This window comes from Euprymna scolopes, chromosome 30 (genome assembly GCF_053919585.1).
Source record: "Euprymna scolopes isolate OS-2025 chromosome 30, ASM5391958v1, whole genome shotgun sequence".
Classification (NCBI taxonomy): Eukaryota; Metazoa; Mollusca; class Cephalopoda; order Sepiida; family Sepiolidae; genus Euprymna; species Euprymna scolopes.
In genome coordinates this window covers 64,672,996-64,694,674 of record NC_136511.1, presented here as the reverse complement: position 1 = coordinate 64,694,674, position 21,679 = coordinate 64,672,996, and the positions used below count along the sequence as shown (strand labels likewise).

General features: G+C 35.5%; 1 protein-coding gene across 1 annotated transcript in view; it reads left to right on the top strand.

Moving 5' to 3' along the window:
- Positions 1-8,875: 8,875 nt before the first annotated feature.
- The window catches only part of LOC145254518 (arylacetamide deacetylase-like), a 36,994-nt gene continuing 24,190 nt past the window's right edge, over positions 8,876-21,679 (top strand). Inside the window, exons 1-3 of the mRNA XM_080113045.1 lie at positions 8,876-9,329; positions 16,275-16,420; positions 20,766-20,882. Coding sequence (XP_079969171.1) covers position 9,329; positions 16,275-16,420; positions 20,766-20,882 — 264 coding nt within the window. The 5' untranslated portion in view covers positions 8,876-9,328. The remainder of the gene's footprint in view (positions 9,330-16,274; positions 16,421-20,765; positions 20,883-21,679) is intronic.

The window sequence follows — 21,679 nt, the reverse complement described above, 5'->3', positions numbered from 1 at the left end:
ACTTAAGCAAAGAGTAAGAAAAGGTTAAAAAGTCCATCTACACGTCGCGAATCAAATGATGACTGCACACGAGTTAAAACGTCCTGTGGACAGAATCGATGTTGATGTTTACCGCATGCTGGCTGGGGTCGACTGATTGGTTTTGGCACAAAAGGCCCTTTTTATAGATTTCAAACCGGCTCCACGAACACTGTCAGAAAAAATACTTTTGAAATTTGTTTTCTTCGTATTCCAATGGGATGAAAAAAATGTCTTTGTGATGTAAGGTGCTTTGGAAGACCTCCACGCGAAAAGGCAGAGTTTAAGTTTTTATACCCACTGAATTTACGTGGATGTAGAAAGGAAATGTGCGTGCAGCTGAAACGATCTTTACACAGCCGTGCATGCAATTGGGTTTTACAGTTAGAGAGCACACACGTGCTGCTGCGCGCCATTATTCTGTTTGAGTAGATCCCGCCACCGTTTGCTGAGTCGACGGTGGGGCTATGATAAAATACTGTTAAAAACCCACCGAATATAAGCTCTAAATCTTTTTGCGATGACGAATGATTGTTTCTATTATTTGGATTAATCGGACTAACGTTTTCATCTTGAGTGTCATTTGTACAACGTTCGCCTGTTTCAAATCCAATAGATAACATACTAGATGGATGATTTAAAACCTTGATATACATTGCTGAAAACAAAATAGGTATTTACCTCCCTCCCACCACGAGAAGATGTGACACAAGAGGTGGTGCATTCTGGCCCCAAAGAAAAAAAAAAAAATCCGAGCAGACCCGTTGGCATTCCCCAGTAGAAGCGCCTCAGGTCATTAGCAATAAACCAATACTCTTTCAATGAGAAGAGGTAAAACCTGGGAGGACGGACTTACCATCCTTATCCCCCAGAACTGCTCAGAACCAAACTTCAGCCTGATAGACGCAAGGTCATTCCGTTTCTCAAAAAATGGCCATGACTCTAGCAGACTGATTGTCGAGGACACATCTTCGAGTGGTATGAACGTAACTAACTCAGGTTGTGCTAGACAAACAAAAACCAAAGCACCACTCTAGAAACTTGTACAGAGTCCTAATATTCAATAATTCTCTTTCAAGCTTATCAATAGATTTAAATGGGTTTGTTTTACAATCCACAGCGATTTGAAAGCGTAGTCAAAAAACAAATATATAACTGTATCTTCAGTAATTACTGCCTTTCATAGTTGTCGTTGTCCCACTATGTTTTGGCCAACTAATTCTCTGGCCGGCTTTGGGTAGGGTTGAAACCACTACCTTCAGACAATGCTCACCTGGAACTGTAGAGATTCAACGTCTCTATCCACTGCACCACGGGCCCCGAAGGACGATCAGGTTGGATTTTATGGTTAACCACCTGATGAAGGTCAGAGGAATAGTTGGCCGAAACATTGGGACACAGCAACTATACAGATGAGGATAATAGTCCGCAAATAAATAAATAAAATGTACAAATTACTCATCTTAAAGAATTCCAATAATTAAATAATATATACCATTCAGTACGGAACCGACAATGGAAAATTAGATAACAAACAACTTGCATTTATAAGACTAAAAAAGTCCAACCTTGATCGCCTTTCGGAGCCCGTGGCGCAGGTGAGCATTGTGTGAAGATAGCGCTTTAAATCCTACTCAAAAATTCTTGGCCTTCGGGTCAGGATTAAAGTGTAGTATCTGTTCCGGCAGACCATATGTGGGGGCGACCCCACATATAAGACCTTGGTCAATGTAGGGGTAACCCTTCATACCAATTGTCACTATCCAGCTCCCCTACTCCCCGGGGAGTTGTTCCCCATTTCCCCTTCAGTCCTCACATTAAAAATCGGCCTTGTGCCTAATCTGCTCGGTGGGGGAGCAAATAAATACCATCTGTTCCGGCAGATACTGCAAGCAGGGACCATATGTGGGGGAAACCCCACATATAAGACCTTGGTCAATGTAGGGGCAACCCTTCATACCAATTGTCACTATCCAGCTCCCATTTCCCACCCATCGGGAGCTGGTCCCCTTTTCCCTCCCCCTCCCTCTCTCTCTCCACATTAAAAAACGGCCTTGTGCCTAATTTGCTCAGTGGGGAAGCAAATAAATACAATCTGTTCCGGCAGATACTGCAAGCAAAGACCATATGTGGGGGAAACCCCACATATAAGACCTTAGTCAATGTAGGGGCAACCCTTCATACCAATTGTCACTATCCAGCTCCCCTACTTTCCGGGGAGTTGGTCCCCATTTCCCCTTCACTCCTCACTTTAAAAATCGGCCTTGTGCCTAATTTGCTCAGTGGGGGAGCAAATAAATACCTCAAAGTGTAGTATCTGTTCCGGCAGATACTGCAAGCTATGACTAGCAAAGACCAGATGTGGGGGCAACCCCACATGCCTGACCTTTAACCAGCTCCCATTTCCCACCTCTCGGGAGCTGGTCCCCTTTTTCCCTTCCCCCTCCTTTCACTCCTCACATTAAAAATCGGCCTTGTGCCTAATTTGCTCGGTGGGGGAGCAAATAAATACCATCTGTTCCGGCAGATACTGCAAGCAAAGACCATATGTGGGGGCAACTCCACATATAAGACCTTGGTCAATGTAGGGGCAACCCTTCATACCAATTGTCACTATCCAGCTCCCCTACTCCCCGGGGAGTTAGTCCCCATTTCCCCTTCACTCCTCACTTTAAAAATTGGCCTTGTGCCTAATTTGCTCGGTGAGGGAGCAAATAAATACCATCTGTTCCGGCAGATACTGTAAGCAAAGACCAGATGTGGGGGCAACCCCACATACCTGACCTTTAACCAGCTCCCATTTCCCACCTCTCGGGAGCTGGTCCCCTTTTTCCCTTCCCCCTCCCTTCACTCCTCACATTAAAAATCGGCCTTGTGCCTAATTTGCTCGGTGGGGGAGCAAATAAATATCATCTGTTCCGGCAGATACTGCAAGCAAAGACCATATGTGGGGGCAACTCCACATATAAGACCTTGGTCAATGTAGGGGCAACCCGTCATACCAATTGTCACTATCCAGCTCCCCTACTCCCCGGGGAGTTGGTCCCCATTTCCCCTTCACTCCTCACTTTAAAAATCGGCCTTGTGCCTAATTTGCTCGGTGGGGGAGCAAATAAATACCATCTGTTCCGGCAGATACTGTAAGCAAAGACCAGATGTGGGGGCAACCCCACATACCTGACCTTTAACCAGCTCCCATTTCCCACCTCTCGGGAGCTGGTCCCCTTTTTCCCTTCCCCCTCCCTTCACTCCTCACATTAAAAATCGCCCTTGTGCCTAATTTGCTCGGTGGGGGAGCAAATAAATACCATCTGTTCCGGCAGATACTGCAAGCAAAGACCATATGTGGGGGCAACTCCACATATAAGACCTTGGTCAATGTAGGGGCAACCCTTCATACCAATTGTCACTATCCAGCTCCCCTACTCCCCGGGGAGTTGGTCCCCATTTCCCCTTCACTCCTCACTTTAAAAATCGGCCTTGTGCCTAATTTGCTCGGTGGGGGAGCAAATAAATACCATCTGTTCCGGCAGATACTGTAAGCAAAGACCAGATGTGGGGGCAACCCCACATACCTGACCTTTAACCAGCTCCCATTTCCCACCTCTCGGGAGCTGGTCCCCTTTTTCCCTTCCCCCTCCTTTCACTCCTCACATTAAAAATCGGCCTTGTGCCTAATTTGCTCGGTGGGGGAGCAAATAAATACCATCTGTTCCGGCAGATACTGCAAGCAAAGACCATATGTGGGGGCAACTCCACATATAAGACCTTGGTCAATGTAGGGGCAACCCTTCATACCAATTGTCACTATCCAGCTCCCCTACTCCCCGGGGAGTTGGTCCCCATTTCCCCTTCACTCCTCACTTTAAAAATTGGCCTTGTGCCTAATTTGCTCGGTGAGGGAGCAAATAAATACCATCTGTTCCGGCAGATACTGTAAGCAAAGACCAGATGTGGGGGCAACCCCACATACCTGACCTTTAACCAGCTCCCATTTCCCACCTCTCGGGAGCTGGTCCCCTTTTTCCCTTCCCCCTCCCTTCACTCCTCACATTAAAAATCGGCCTTGTGCCTAATTTGCTCGGTGGGGGAGCAAATAAATATCATCTGTTCCGGCAGATACTGCAAGCAAAGACCATATGTGGGGGCAACTCCACATATAAGACCTTGGTCAATGTAGGGGCAACCCTTCATACCAATTGTCACTATCCAGCTCCCCTACTCCCCGGGGAGTTGGTCCCCATTTCCCCTTCACTCCTCACTTTAAAAATCGGCCTTGTGCCTAATTTGCTCGGTGGGGGAGCAAATAAATACCATCTGTTCCGGCAGATACTGTAAGCAAAGACCAGATGTGGGGGCAACCCCACATACCTGACCTTTAACCAGCTCCCATTTCCCACCTCTCGGGAGCTGGTCCCCTTTTTCCCTTCCCCCTCCCTTCACTCCTCACATTAAAAATCGGCCTTGTGCCTAATTTGCTCGGTGGGGGAGCAAATAAATACCATCTGTTCCGGCAGATACTGCAAGCAAAGACCATATGTGGGGGCAACTCCACATATAAGACCTTGGTCAATGTAGGGGCAACCCTTCATACCAATTGTCACTATCCAGCTCCCCTACTCCCCGGGGAGTTGGTCCCCATTTCCCCTTCACTCCTCACTTTAAAAATCGGCCTTGTGCCTAATTTGCTCGGTGGGGGAGCAAATAAATACCATCTGTTCCGGCAGATACTGTAAGCAAAGACCAGATGTGGGGGCAACCCCACATACCTGACCTTTAACCAGCTCCCATTTCCCACCTCTCGGGAGCTGGTCCCCTTTTTCCCTTCCCCCTCCCTTCACTCCTCACATTAAAAATTGGCCTTGTGCCTAATTTGCTCGGTGGGGGAGCAAATAAATACCATCTGTTCTTCAGGTCTACACTTCAATTTCTTGTTCTCTGTCAGTGGAGGAGAAATCCTTCACGACTGAGACAATTTTTATTTTTTTTCCTTTTTCTCCACATTAAAAAACGACCCTGGTGTCTAACTCTGTCCCGTGGGGAGGCATTGTAAATAAGGCCAGAGGATTAGTTAGCCAAAATGTGGTGAACCAACAACAACTATGGAAGGCAGTAACCACTGAAGATACAGGTGAAGATTTAGCATTCCTATCCTGTTATGGTTAAATATATAACAGTACCAAAGGAAAGCTGGATAAGTTTTAAGTGTTTTTACGTAATGTAAAATGTTTATTCGGCTTGAAAAACAAGTAATGTTGAACGGTACATGAGCACAAGGAAAAACGGCCGCAATGTATTTGTTATGCAGACATTTTTTTCTTGCACTCATGTACCACTCCACATTACTTTTTTTCCGAACCGAATAAACATTTTACATTAAATGAAAACACTAAAAACTTATCCAACTAAGTAGAAGAGTAACTTATCTTGCCTTTGGATTGTTATGTATTTGTTTCTTTGACCACTTTTTCAAATGTCTGTGGATTGTAAAACAAACCCATTTAAATATATAAATACAGGGTCGAACGATAAAATTATCGCCCTAGAAAAGACAACATGATTCCATTTTCGTTTGATGAAAACCAGGGTTTGTTTTTTGTTGCAGATTATCTACTATTTGACCAGTTGTGTACAAATCCCAGGAGCGATAGGAGTGTTCTATCATGTGTGAAAATGATACAATGTTCAACGAGTGAAATCGGAGATGCGCCGCTGTACAACTCATGCTCTCTACCGATTCAAGTTATGACAACAGGACCATTGCCAGCACCCTCAAAATGCATCGTTGGATTGCCACGAATAATAGGGATGTGCCCAAGGTGATGAAAATAAAGTTTCTGGCCACGGTTATGGTTGGTGTGGTTTCAAGGGAGGGCCACATCATGCCACCTCACATCTTCAGAGTTGGCTTGCAAGTCAATACGAAAATGTACCTGGATATGCTGAAGAGTGTGGTGATCCCCTGGTGCAATCAGGTGGCCGCTGGCAAACCCTGAGTGTGGCAGCAGGACTCGGCACCCACACAAAAGTCCAAAGGTTTGGCTTCAGAGGGAGTGCTACGACTTTGTATCCTTCTCTCACTGGCCACACTCCTCCGACCTAAACCCACTGGACTACTGTTTGGTCATACGTTGAGAACATCACCAACATGACCCTCCCACAACAGCAAAGCCAGCCTGATCACCGCCATCCACTGAGCATTCACCGAGCTCCCGCCAGTACTTATGGAAAAGTTATGCTCCCAGTGCTGGACTTGTATTGAGGCGGTGATTGAGGCTGAAGGCGGCTGATATTGAATAGATGTCAGCTCCACTACATAATCAAGTTACCTGAATTGATTTTTTCAATGAAAGTTTTAAAATAAAGCTGTTTTCTTTAGGGTGACACTTTTATCGTTTCACCCTGTAAGCTAGAGTTTTAGCTTGTTGAAAACGGGCAAAAGTTATCTCCTGTTGACTAAGAATGAGTGCTCTATGTTATGTTGATGGATAAATATGATTTTTTTTTTATCATAAAAAGTCCATCAAAATTTCAGCCAGATCGGACCAGTAGTGACAGTAGTAGACAAGTGAAGCATGCATGGTCCCCCGTGAGTGCACAGTGAATGAGGCATAAAAAAATGACTAAGTTCAGCACTGCCCCCCCCCACCCATTTAGCCCCCAAAGTCCCCAGGGGACGTCAAATCTTGGTGAAAATGAACAAATGGTGCAGCGTTAGGCCTTCACATGAAAATTTGAGTTCTGCACCATGCAATAAAAAGAAACGACTAAGTCCATCATTTGCCCCCCCCCCATTTAGCTTCAAACGTCTCCAAGGCCTTAACATATTTAAATTTGAGTTCAGCACCATGCAAAACTGCTGAATAGACATACACAGAAAATTTTGGACAATTATGCTAAAATAGTCTCAAAAATGGAGTGTTTTTATTAGCCCTAAGAGCCCCCGTGGCACACCGAAGAGTTATTGCGAAGTATAGACAAACAAAATTATGCAGAAATTTAAAAACAAATTTTTTTTTTATTACATTTTCACCCCCAAACAAGGCACATTGCTACTTTGATGTAGGGGGCTACTATCAGGGACATAAGCTACAAGGACACTATGTGGGGAGTTGGGCAGCAAGATGTCGGTTCACGTTACACTTGAACTTCTGCATGTCAGTAAGGTTGGAGAAGCAGGAACCCGGAAGGGAATTCCAAAGTCTAGCGGTTCTGGGGAAGAAACTACTGGAGTAGAAGGCTCTCCTACATCTAGGGATCTCGACTGTGAAGGGGTGGGATTTTGCTGCTTGTCAGTTTTGTCAGGGGTATTTACGTCGAGGGGGTACAAGTGCTTGCAGTTTGTCGGAGCATTCACCGTTAAATACTTGTAGAACAGGCAGAGGGATGCTACCTTTCGTCAATGGGACAGAGGCTGAAGCTTAGATGACAGTTCAGGACCTATCAGATTGGCAACTGTCTTTTGAACCTTGTCTAGGAGCGAGAGACTAGTAGCAGATGCACCAGCCCAAATATGATAACAATACTCCATACATGGGCGAATGGTGACCTTATAGAGGTACAGGATACTTTCGGGTCTTATTAGCTTTCTAGCACGGTAGAGAGAACCTACCTTTTTCGCAGTGGTCCAGTTAGTTACAACTTTTCAGAAAGTTTTATAAAAATCCAAGACATTGTGGGAACATGATGAGAATTAGCAGCGAACCGGATGTTAACGCATCCACCATGAGAGACAAAATAAAAAAATTGTTGTTTGCACATGGCTCCATGCATCACTTCCGCTTGGAAAGAAAAAATAAGATAACCACAAAATAATTATCGACCAATGGCAGGGCTCTGCGCCTAAAATAAACACCTCAAATATCACAGTCGCTGAGAGCCGGTTTGCCACTATAAAATGAGGGGACCAAAAAGAGGGAAGAGAAGAGATTCGCCCTGCTGCGTCAGTGAACGCACAGACGGACTAAAGAGATGAAGAAGAAAAAGAAATAAGGCACCAGTGAACTGAAGCCGACTACGCTCTCATGTTATGGGCCAAACGCCTTCAATTCTAAACAATGCCTAATTCACACAAACCAAAGAAGAGAGGAAGAAAAGGAAGACGAAGACGCCGGGCTGCTAGCTGCTGATGAAAAAGTCACTCGCTTTCCAGTTACAAGCCAGGACATGCATCACTAACAGCAGGATGACCGGCCTACCCTAACTATCTCCATCGTCCAAAAGATAAGTTACATTTTACGAACATTCATTCCTTGTCAATTCATACATATCTACAAACATTTTACGAACATTTATTCCTTGTCAATTCATACATACCTACATTTACATTTTACGAACATTCATCTCCTTTGTTAAATCACATTCCATCCTACGAACACTTTGCCTCTCCTAATACAAATTGTTGGTAGTAAATAAAATCGGTTCTCAACATTCAACATTCGCCTGTCTTTAATTATATGGAGTCAGAATCTACACACTTCCAACGTTATTCATTTCATGTATTCTTGGTTGTGGCCTCTATGGCATCCTGACCCACCTCTAAATCCCTTTTTTATAAAAACATAACATCAATTTTTTTTTTTTAATAAGCACAAAAGTGTCAATTTTAGCCATTTTAACCCAAAAGGCACTCCTAGGGGGACAACCGTAGTTTTCCTTGAAAATCCGTTCTGTTACTTTTTTTTACTTATATCATGTTTAATGTTTGTGCAAAATTTCAAAAAAATCCCAAGGCATAGTTAATGAGAAAAGTTCGTACAGACGAACGGACGAGGGTGAATTTTGTCGAGGGGTGGGGGGTGCAAAAAAGTGGAACAGACAAAAGGAAACATAATATCAATTTGGGACAGAACTTTGGACTTCTTTAGTTTCAGTTTATTATTGTATGTCCTCTGAACTGTACAAGCAAATTTACATTGAGTATTTGTTATCAGTCGATTTTTTTTATGCAAAACAAAACAACAAAACAAAGCAAAACAAAACAAACAAAACAAAGCAAAGCAAAACAAACAAAACACACAAACACACACACAAAAAAAAAAAAATAAGTAACTCTTGCTTAAAAAGATACAAATACTTCCTGCTAAACGGTCAAAGTACATTTTTAGCAGATCCATTAAAAACCCAAAAAACATTGGATAACATCTAAAAATAAAACTGATTAATAAAAAACATTAAACACAAGAGAGTAGATTGTTTATCAAGATATCGACCTTTTTGTCAAGATTTTATAAAGAAAAATGAGTTAAGGGCATTAACTTGCCTTTCAGGACCAAGGAAAACTTTCCTTATATATATAAAAAAAAAAAAAAGTAAGTAAATTGATTATTACATTTTTTGGTAAATTTTCAGATTATGTCCCCCTCCACAATTTTCTTTTAAATGACGACCTCTATAGGTTTTCAACTATGCTGAATACGAAAATCGCGTTGTAATTTTGCAGAAATAAGTAGTTATCGAGATATAAAAAGGTGTATTATGCATTGTATTCTTTGGCGGCCATCTTTTTTACGCGCGTGCGCCATAAACAAATTTACTCATCTATGACTGACACTGCACGCGCGTATAAAAGATGGCCGCTTAAGAATACAATGCATAATACAACTTTTTATATCTCGATAACTAATTATTTCTGCAAAATTTCAATGCGATTTTCGTATTCAGCATAGTCGACGGTGGTGTGGTGTGGTGTGCTCGTACAAAAAAAAAAAAAATGCGACAGCCCAAACAAGGGAGATAAATCGTGAAATGGAGTTTTTTAAAATTATTATTAAATTGCTAGGTGAAAGTACAGAATAGTTACAAAACACTCTCCCCTCCCCATGTTAAGAATGGCTTTCTAAATAATAAAGTTATTATTTCAGTGTTGTACCAATTTAGTTAAACAGCAAACGGCAAAAACACTATTTTAATTAAATAGAAATTTGAATAATTTCCAGTTCTGTTTTCGTAAATTTATATCAAAGATATTTTTTTTAAATAAAAAAAAGTAATTTAATTAATAAACAATAAGCAAAAATTTAAAGTAATCTAAAAGAAGCAATCTCAGTTATGCCCCCTGTTTCTGCAACCTTATTTTTAAAAAAGTCAATATGTCACCCTTTTTTTTACCAGCAAGTGAATGAATGAGGTTTAATGGAAGCCATTTTGGCAAAGATGCAGTGCAGTACTGCAGTATAGATAACAACTAAGAAATCGAAAAAGAAAAAAGAAAGATAAAAAAAAAATATATACAAATAACTTTCACCAAACGCAGTAGAATTAAATTTTCTACTAGCCTGTATACTTGAGAATTCTGAAACTGTTTTCAAGTTTTTTTTTTTTTTTTTTTTTGCACTTTAGCATTAATGTCTTTTAGAACAATTTTTTGCTATCACTTTTGAAGAACTCCTTTGAGAGGGGGGGGGAGACAATTAAAAATAACCTTCCCGAAAATATCAGATTATATAGTTTGCCACTATAAAATGAGGGGACCAAAAAGAGTGAAGAGAGGAGATTCGCCCTGCTGCGCTAGTGAACGCATGGACAGATTCTCCCACCCGACCTAAAGAGACATAATGAAGAAAAAAAAGAAATAAGGCACCAGTGAACTGAAGCCGATTACGCTCTCATGTTATGGGCAAAACGCCTTCAATTCTAAACAATGCCTAATTCATACAAACCAAAGAAGAGATGAGGAAAAAGAAGAAGACGCCGGGCTGCTAGCTGCTGATGAAAAAGTCACTCGCTTTCCAGTTACAAGCCAGGACACGCATCACCGACAGCAGGATGACCGACCCCCACCCTAACCATCTCCATCGTCCAAAAGATAAGTTACATTTTACGAACATTCATTCCTCGTCAATTCATACATACCTACAAACATTTTACGAACATTTATTTCTTGTCAATTCATACATACCTACAAACACTTTACGAACATTCATCTCCTTTGTTAAATCACATTCCATCCTACGAACACTTTGCCTCTCCTAATACAAGTTGTTAGTAGTAAATAAAATTGGTTCTCAACCTTCAATATTCGTCTATTTTTAATGATATGGAGTCAGAATCAACACACTTCCAACGTTATTCATTTCATGTATTCTTCGTTGTGACCTCTATGGCATCCTTCTCCACCCCCTAAACCTTCTCATAAATATCAAGAGGCCATAAATGTAAACAGGGGGGAGATGCACTATTATTGGTACAAAAAAATTCCAACAATCAATATATAAGTATAAAAACATTTATTTAGAAGTAAACATTTTTTATTTTAATAATTGTTTCCTCAAAACATTTTCTTCCACTTTCTTTGTATATATCTCAGACTTTGGGGTTGTATTACTGTACACATAGATTCGAAAAAGTTGTCAAAAAACAAATATATAACAAATGTTATCAAAAGCAAGATAAGTTACTTTTCTACCAAACTGGGTATATTTTTCGTGTTTTTTATTCAATGTAACATGTTTATTCAGCTCGAAAACCATACAGTGTTTACGGATGTATTGGAACATTCAAGATGGTGTCTGATTCTCTCTTTAACACGGTAAGTTTGGGAAAAGGTGTTATAAATAAAAAAACGGATAAAATACTGTTAAAAACTCGCTCAATATATGTTACCGTGACATAGGTTGACATATATTCGGTGGGTTTTTAATAGTATTTTGTATAGTTTTTTATTTATAACACCTTTTCCCAAACTTACGGTGTTAAAGAGGGTGTGAGACGCCATCTTGAATTTTCCAATACATCGGTAAACACTGTATGCTTTTCGAGCTGAATAAATATGTTACATTGAATAAAAACACAAAAAATATATCCAGTTTGGCAGAAAAGTAACTTATCTTGCCTTTGATAACATTTATTTATTATATATTTGTTTTTTGACAACTTTTTCGAATCTATGTGTACAGTAATACAAACCCCAGACTTTATTTTTAATCGCGCGTGAATTTATTTTATTTTTTTGAATTTTTTTCTTTGGGTAAATTTGATTCATACTTTTATTTCGTGCTTGTTTTTATTTTATTTTTATTTAATTTTATTTATTATTTTCTTTACTAAATATTATTGTTTTGTTAAATTATTTTTTCGTACATATTCAAATAATGCTTTTGCCCCACCACCTTTTTTGGCCTCAAATAGTACTTTCAAAAAGTTTTCGTGATTAAATAAACCAAAACCAAAGAAAACCTTTTGCGCATGCGATTTGAAGGAGTAATGATTAAATAAAAACACCAGGGCTCACGTTCCTTCTGAAGTACCAAATTTTCTAAATAAAATATTTATTTTATCATTTGATAATACCAGAAGTGTTTTCTTTTTTTGTTTGTTTCGTAATAACACAGGAAATGTTAAAAACTAGAGTATTTTTTTTTTTTAGAAACGTATAGTTTCGTTTTTCGTGTCTTCCGTTTGGTTTCGTTTTTCGTGTCTTTCGTTCGGTTTCGTTAGATAATCAACCGTATCCACCTCCGGTAGCTTGATTTTTTTCCGAGCAGTGATCTTGGACATTACCTAAAAATATACAAATTTATTATCGGGGGGGGGGGGGGAAGCTTGTTTTAAAACTATATCTACATCAGTATTTTCTTTCATTTTCTATTTTTGAGTGATTATCGAAACTCCTAAGACGTGATTATCTCATGTCGGACATTTTTTGTACAAAAGTAACACTCTATATTACTTATTTTTTTGGGTTTTTTTTTTTTATTAAATAAACTCTTTAAAATAAGTTGAACCACCAAAAACTTTCAAAGCTAGGAAGAAAACGAACACTTATAAAAATCAATTTAATTTTTTTGAACAAGTAAAAATATTATGGGATGTGTATTCATTTTAAAAGACAATATCTTTTTCAAGAACGGTCATAAAATGTGTTTTCAATCGGTCTTTATTCAATAAGGGACCAGTTTTCCTACCTAGCAAAAGGGGACGAGTTTTCCGGGGTCGAGGTTTCCGGGGTCGAGTTTTCCGGGTACGAGTTTTCCGGGAACAAGTTTTCCGCAGACGAGTTTTCCGGGGACGAGTTTTCCTAAATTCGAATTTGTGGGAATTTTTGACACCCCTAACACGAAACTGCGAATAAAATATAAAAAATTTGTAATTTCTCTTTTAAAAGTGGGGCGTTTATTTTCTTTATGGAATATACTTCCAAAATAAACTATTAAAGTTGTTTAAAAAATAATATAAATATTCTTTTTCATTTTTTAAAAAACAGTGTTTACAAAGTGCCGGCGCGCCTTCATGCAGCCATTTTTTTACCTAATGAAATCAATTGAATTTTACGAGTTTTTTTGTTTTTTTTCAATTTTTAAACTTTAAAAATCTATCAAGATTTTTCTATTGGTTAAAATTTTACGTTATTTTCAGGGTCAATGTGAAATTTTATGCTCTTTTCAATGAACCGAATATGATATTTTAGACAAACGTTTTATTTTAAATTTACCCCCCTCCCATTTTGTAATAATTAGTTTATGTACCAAAGTTTTACATATCACAAATTGAAGATAAAAGATCAATAAATAATATATTGTAAATTAAAACAACAACAAAAAAAAGTGTTTTTTGGAAATTTACCTGTAAAGTTCAAAGTGTAAAACCTTTTTTGTTTTTAAAAACCACGTTGATTTTGCTTTTTTTAATTTGAAGCCTATCTTCTACTTATATTGTCCAGTAAGTAATGGACGATGACGACAATTTTTTCTATTTCATTCAATGTTTTCTTCTTTTAGATATTTAAAAAGATATTTCACTTGACAAAAAGGAATAAATCAAAAATTCATGTATTTGAGAAAAGAAAAAAAAAAAAATTCCTCGAGTGTCTTTTTTTTTTAAAGGCAAAATTTTATAAGTAAAATTTGACTATTTTTAAACTATGGGAACAGGTATTTCTTCACGGACAAGGCTAGATGACTAACGCGAACGTGTGGTTTTTACTTCCTTCTGTCCATCCATAGTTCAAAACAATAAAAAAAAAACTTCTGGCTTTCGATAAAAATGTAAAATTCTTGGGTCATGGCGCCTTTTTCAAATAGGCATTTAAAAAATTCTTTTATTTAAAAAATAAATGGATTTTAAAATATAAATATGGATAAATTCTTAACAGTGAAGAATGGAACTACACATTGAATAGTAATTTTTATAGGTAAGTGATTTTTTGGAATTTATATCGAATTTTTATAAACGACGTAAGTTAAATTTCATTTATTTTCTTCAAATCTTTTTTAAAGAAAATCGATTTAAAAAAACAAATATTGCATAATTTGCTATTAAACCTGTTATTTTTTTTAAAATTTGGTCTTTGCTCCTTTTATTGAAAAAAAATTAGGGTCTGAATTACATTTTTCAAGTAGTTATAAAAAAAAAGAAAGATAGAGGAGAAAGATAGGAGGTCGAATTATTCAATTTTTTTTTACGCATTTGTAAGGTCGGTTTCTGACACACCTAGTCGTAGGTTGCTAGCGTATCGTAATTGCATTTTTTCGAATTTAAGATCCCACGAGGATCAGGTACATTTTATAATGGAAAAAAAAACCCAAAAAACTCCGGTTCAAATTCTGTAGACGTATTAAAAAAAAAAAAGCTCACAATATTTAACCGTTAATGATTTGCAATTTAAATGTTAATTGTTAAATTAACTCCTTGAATGTGTTACATTGATTAATTCTAATTAATTGATTAATTCAAATTGAGATTACTAATATTTGATTTGTATTTGTGATTCAAAAAAAAAATAAAAATAAGATAATAAAGGTACTTGTACATTTTACGGACCGTATTGAAATAATAACATTATTATTTAGAAAGCCATTCTTAGCATGGGGAAGAACGGGATTTTTAACTATTCTGTACTATTTTCACCTAACAAACAAAACATACCGTAACAAAAATTTTGTATACAAAAGCTGCCATTTATCAGTTATCAGCTGATGTGATTTCATTAGTTAAGCCTTTCAGCGGTTGACATAACTTGTGTAGAATATATCAGCGCTAATGTGGTTCGTAGTCTACATAAGTATCCTTTTTCTTTGAAGCTGTTTAAAAACTTTTGATATTCCTGTGATTAAATAATAAATTGTCAACTATTCTGTACTTTTCAAAAATTTTCAACAATTTTTGTGGTTACATTCATCACACTGCCGTGCAAGCCCACAACTCCAAACTCGCCTCTGTCTCTGTAAAACAGGCTTTTTATTCAGGCCAGCAGCATCTCATTTGCATATGAGGTAATCGGCCTTGTGCCTAATTTGCTCGGTGGGGGAGCAAATAAATACCATCTCATTTGCATATGAGGTAACGAGAAATTTCGTTACTTCACGAGACCTGCAAACATATAATTAGATGCAGCGGCCATTGTTTTCTTCAGAAGTTTGCACCAATTTTTATTTGTTGACGACCGGAGTCATTTTATCACCGTTCCATCACCATTTGCATAATTTTTACCCCTTTTCTTTGAGGTTGTTTAAAGACCTTAAATGTTTATATATAATTAATTCACAAGAGAAAGAAAATTAAAACTGTAAGTTGAACTTTACAATTGGGATTAAATTCTCTATATATAGATACTGTTATTTAAATTAGTTTGAAGTTTACCATTGTGTATATCAGGTAAACACTACATCCCTTTGTTTTCATTAATTAATTCATATATATTTAATATGTTTTCATTAATTAATTCATATATACTTAATATACAAGAGATACTGTTTGCTGGTTGTTGGTTGCTATGATTTGATTGACTAAATGTTTTGGCAGTTTATATAACCTGCCTGCATTATGCTGACAATAATGCCGTTCATATTCCGCATAAGTACCCTTTTTACTTTGACGCTATTTAAAGACTTAATGTTGCTGTGGTTAAATAATAAATTGTTTACTATTCTGTACTTTCAACTAACAATTTTTGTAGTTAAAGTCGTCACAATGCTGTCCAAGTTCACCACTGTCTCTGTAAAACAGGCTTTTTATTCAAGTCGATTTGCATATGAGGTAACGAGACCCACCAGCATATAATTATATGCAGCAATCATTGTTTTTTTTTTTTTTTTTTTTTCTTTTTTGGCCATGACTGGATCTTACATGCTGCACAACATCATTGGTTTGTACCAATTTTTATTTGCTTATGAGCAGTGATTAGGCCGTTTATCACAGATCCTTCACTTTAAATAATCTCTACCTTCAATTTAAGAAACTTAATTGGTTTGTTTTATAAAATATTATATATCTAAATGAAAATTTAAAACTACATGATTTTTGGTTTATTTCTACAGTGTTTGGCTTATCTCTCCAATTGTTATTCATTCTGCTGTTGGGGTACCATCTGCACAATGTCTTGAATCGGCCTTTACCCAATGACATCGAAGACACTACATCTTTTCGCCTCCTGGATGAAAGCCTAAATATCGCAGACTATTTGGTAAGTTCTCCACCTTCTATTTATAAAATGTTTAATGATTCAAAGATTTTAGGGAAGAGCGAGAGGAAGCCTCATGGGACGATAATTTTGCTTTGTATGTGCTTATATATTTGTAAGCACACGAGGTACTACTCCATAGCTAATTATGTTATGTATATTACATATATTACATAATTATGTTATGTATATTACATATATTACATAATTATGTTATGTATATTACATATATTACATAATTATGTTATGTATATTACATATATTACATAATTATGTTATGTATATTACATATATTATATATATTACGTTATGCATTTACTGTTTGTCCAGTCTTGTACAGGATTCACTACTCTTGAACTAATTACGTTACGTATTTGCTGCGGCCAGTTGTTCAAAATGCGTTTGTCCAATCTATATAATTCTTAATATTTACTTTTGTTTCTGGTACACACGGACAGCGAGCAAAACCACAACACAGTTGATCTATAAAAAAAAAATGTTCTTCTTATTTCACACCAACAAATCTAAGCTTTTGCTTATAAATTATTACAGGTTTCTGAAAGGCGCGTAAGGTGGGGTGCATGGTTGTGTCGGATATCAAGCACTGAAAAAATGTGACAGCCTTGCTCTCTCTCTCTCTCTCTCTCTCTCTGACCGACTAGCTGCTTTCTTTTTGTGACCATTTATTTATATAAACGTTCTTTTCCTATTGGAATGTTTAATATTTCCTTTGTCTATTGTTTCAATCCTTTCACCGATATCCTCTCACATATTTCTGGGTCAAATTATGCATTCCGTTAGACAATGGTGGAAAGTGTCACATTCTTCACATGGAATTCATTTGTGTGTGTACAAACCATTGAATGTTTTTCTTTCCATGGTTACATGCCAATACCTAACAATTAGCGTATCTTTATGAATGTTGGAAACTAGATGGAAGTAGTCATAATGCGGGCTATATTTATTTTAATTTAGTTTTGTGCAAAGGGAGTAAAAAGGAATGGAAGCTCTCTCTGATTTTTGTGAAATTTTAACCATAGTATACTGTCTCCGGAATGTGTATGTTTTTGTGGAAATGTGTGCCAAACCTTGAACTGTCAGCAGAAATTCTTACTGGCAATCAAGAGTCTGAGGTGTGATATATTTTAGAGACAGGTTTATGGATCATTAATAAAGGTAAAACCGAAAAGAAATAAAAATATTTTTTCAGAAACACATAAATATAAAGACAAGACAGAAACGAGAAATTTACTAAAAATGTCAAAGAGCTTAATAAACTTAATTTACTTAAAATGTCAAAAGAGACCTATTTATTAAGTCTCTTTTGACATTTTACTTACTTTTGACATTTTACTTACAGAACAGAAAGCATGTTGAGCATAAAAACAGAGCTAAGAAAGCAAAAAATATAAATCATACTTGGAGATCGTCAAGTTACAAGAAAAATGTAGACTACTATCATTACTAATCACCTAAGGCGCCCCTATAGGGGAATGCCGACAGAATTACCCAGACATTTTTTTTTTCAGGTCAGAATCCTCTTTATCTGGAATGATTGCTCTTCAATCCGACTTTCCTACCCTTGTGTCACATCTTCCAACCATAGGAAGGAGATGAATACAGTAAACTCAGTACAACCACAAGGGTGAAGGCAGCATGGGTAAAATTTCATGAGCTGTTGCCTCTGATAACATCATGAGCTGTCCTTCGCTACATCTATGATAAGTTGTTATTATAATAGCTGTGGCAGGAGCACCATGTTATACAGCAACGAGTGTCCTCTCTGCTTTGATCACAGCATAATGGCAGATTTATGATTACATGCATCTGCAATGTGAAATCTGACCCATACAACATTAAAAAGAACAAATTGTATTTATAAGTTTAAATCCCCGTTCATTAATAATAATAATAATAATAATAATAATAATAATAATAATAATAATAATAATAAAGGTAATAGATACATTGGTTTTGCAATCATTATCCTATCCTGCTGCCTCATCATACATCTTGTAAACTCTAAATCAATTTATCAACATCTACAAAAACATAAATACCCTGATTTAAAACAAATTTTAGTTCAATATCCTGATTTAAAACAAATTTTAGTTAAATACCCTGATTTAAAACAAATTTTAGTTAAATACCCTGATTTAAAACAAATTTTAGTTAAATACCCTGATTTAAAATAGATTTTAGTTAAATACCCTGATTTAAAACAAATTTTAGTTAAATACCCTGATTTAAAACAAATTTTAGTTAAATACCCTGATTTAAAATAGATTTTAATTAAATACCCTGATTTAAAATAGATTTTAATAAAATACCCTGATTTAAAACAAATTTTAGTTAAATACCCTGATTTAAAACAAATTTCAGTTAAATACCCTGATTTAAAATAGATTTTAATTAAATACCCTGATTTAAAACAAATTTCAGTTAAATACCCTGATTTAAAACAAATTTTAGTTAAATACCCTGATTTAAAACAAATTTTAGTTAAATACCCTGATTTAAAATAGATTTTAATTAAATACCCTGATTTAAAACAAATTTTAGTTAAATACCCTGATTTAAAACAAATTTTAGTTAAATGCCCCGATTTAAAACAAATTTTAGTTAAATACCCTGATTTAAAACAGATTTTAGTTAAATACCCTGATTTAAAACAAATTTTAGTTAAATACCCTGATTTAAAATTGATTTTAATTAAATACCCTGATTTAAAACAAATTGTAGTTAAATACCCTGATTTAAAACAAATTTTAGTTAAATACCCTGATTTAAAACAAATTTTAGTTAAATACCCTGATTTAAAATAGATTTTAATTAAATACCCTGATTTAAAACAAATTTTAATTAAATACCCTGATTTAAAACAAATTTTAGTTAAATACCCTGATTTAAAACAAATTTTAGTTAAATACCCTGATTTAAAATAGATTTTAATTAAATACCATGATTTAAAACAAATTTTAGTTAAATACCCTGATTTAAAACAAATTGTAGTTAAATACCCTGATTTAAAACAAATTTTAGTTAAATGCCCTGATTTAAAACAAGGTTTAGTTAAATACCCTGATTTAAAACAAATTTTAGTTAAATACTCTGATTTAAAATAGATTTTAATTAAATACCCTGATTTAAAACAAATTTTAGTTTATAATAATAGAATAATAAAGCTAATTAAAAAAAATTCATAGCTATCTTTATTAAAACCAATTTACAATTAATAATATCACATATGAAACCAGTAACAACATTTTAAAATACTTATCATAATACAATTTTATCTTGTGAAGCTAATTCTGAAGCCACTAAATGTATATTATTGTCTTTCCTGGAACAATGTGAGATTGTTTTTTTTTTTTTTTTTTTGCTATATGCCTGACTTCACATACGTGTTTCTCAGCTATCTTTTGAAATTCTCTTTTTTCTTCATCTTTTTTGTTCATTTGCTTTTCTCACCTGAAGGCAATTCGATAAAGAATCGAAAACGTTTGTGATACATATGGAATATATGATACATCTTTTTTTTATTCTAACATAAAAAAAGATCGCTACAAAATTGAAAAAAAAAAAGATATAATTAAGCTGGGCAATTCTGTTGTTTATAATATATAATAATGTATAAATATATAGCATAAATATAATAGTATATAAATATATATCATTTTTTAATAAATATAATAATAATAATAATAATAGTATATAATAATGTATAAATATATATAATTGTTTATAAATATAATAATAATAATAATAATAATATAATAATAATGTATAAATATATATAATTGTTTATAAATATAAAATAATAATAATAATAATAATAATAATAATAATAATGTATAAATATAATAATAATAATAATAATAATAATAATAATAATAATAATAATAATAATAATAATGTATAAATATATATAATTGTTTATAAATATAATAGTATATAAATATATATCATTTTTTTAATAAATATAATAATAATATCTAAATACCGTATATATCAGGTGACCGTCAAATAAGACGAGATACAAAATTGGAGCAAATTTTAATAAATTTATCAAATATCGATTGTATAAGACGACTACTAAATCACAAAACCATGTTTGTTTAGCCTAGGCTAGAGATTGCAACACTCGGTATCTTATGAAATATTGTTTTTTAATGATGATTTTTTAACTTTAAGAGTCGTCTTATATGCTGAAATATATGGTATATATAATTGTTTATAATAATAATAATGATATATATATATATATATATATATATATATATATATATATATATATATAATTGTTTATAAATATAATAACACAATTTTTGTGAAATTTTATTTTTAGATTTCAAAAGGATTTCAATATGGTGTGAATTTGGCTGCATACCCAATTGCTCATTATTTTGCAGACACGGCATTATACCTGTTCACCTCTCCTAAATGGAATGACAGAATTTCAAATGTACAGATATGTATATAGTAGAGTTTAATAAGAATAATAATTCGTTTCTACATCCATGTCCATCTAAACTTGTATATAAGTATAAATTTGGATGGACACAACATTAACCATCTTAGGTATGCAGACGACACTGTATTAATAGCAGAATCCAAAGAGACCCTCCAATACATGCTGGATACTGTGATGGAAGCAAAGACTTGCTTTGAACATCTCAAAAACGGTAAGCATGGCAGTATCCAAGAACACCCAAGCTCCATCATGCAAACTACAATGTCGCAATGTACCTGTAAATAGTAGAGGGAATGGCTGCAAAGATATAATGAATAACAATAATAAACGCAACTGAAATATTAAGGAAAACCCTTGAATGCGGAAACTAATACACATGAGCAGACCAGACGAACTGCCGCAGAGACAAAGCATGAAGAAGCATTGCAGGGAACCAAGAACATTGAAGATACATATCTATGCGTTTTCTATCCCCTCCCCCCTCCCCTATCATCTCCCATTACCCAATCACCCCCCCCAACGAAAGAATGATGCCAGACAGCCAAGAAGGGTTAAAGAGGATGGAAAGACCGAGGAGAGAGCACTAACCAGACCTCCAATGGACAAGTGTGAAGAGAACTGGGACCTTGAGGAGGCTTAGTGCTGCTCAAATTCTAGTGGAGACCAATGGCCGCTGCTAGCAAGAAATCGATGGTAAATGACGGTTGCAATAATGCAAATTCATTTGAAAATATTATCAGAAGAATTGAAGAGCACTGGAAAACTAGGGATACTTGCTGTCACTCAGC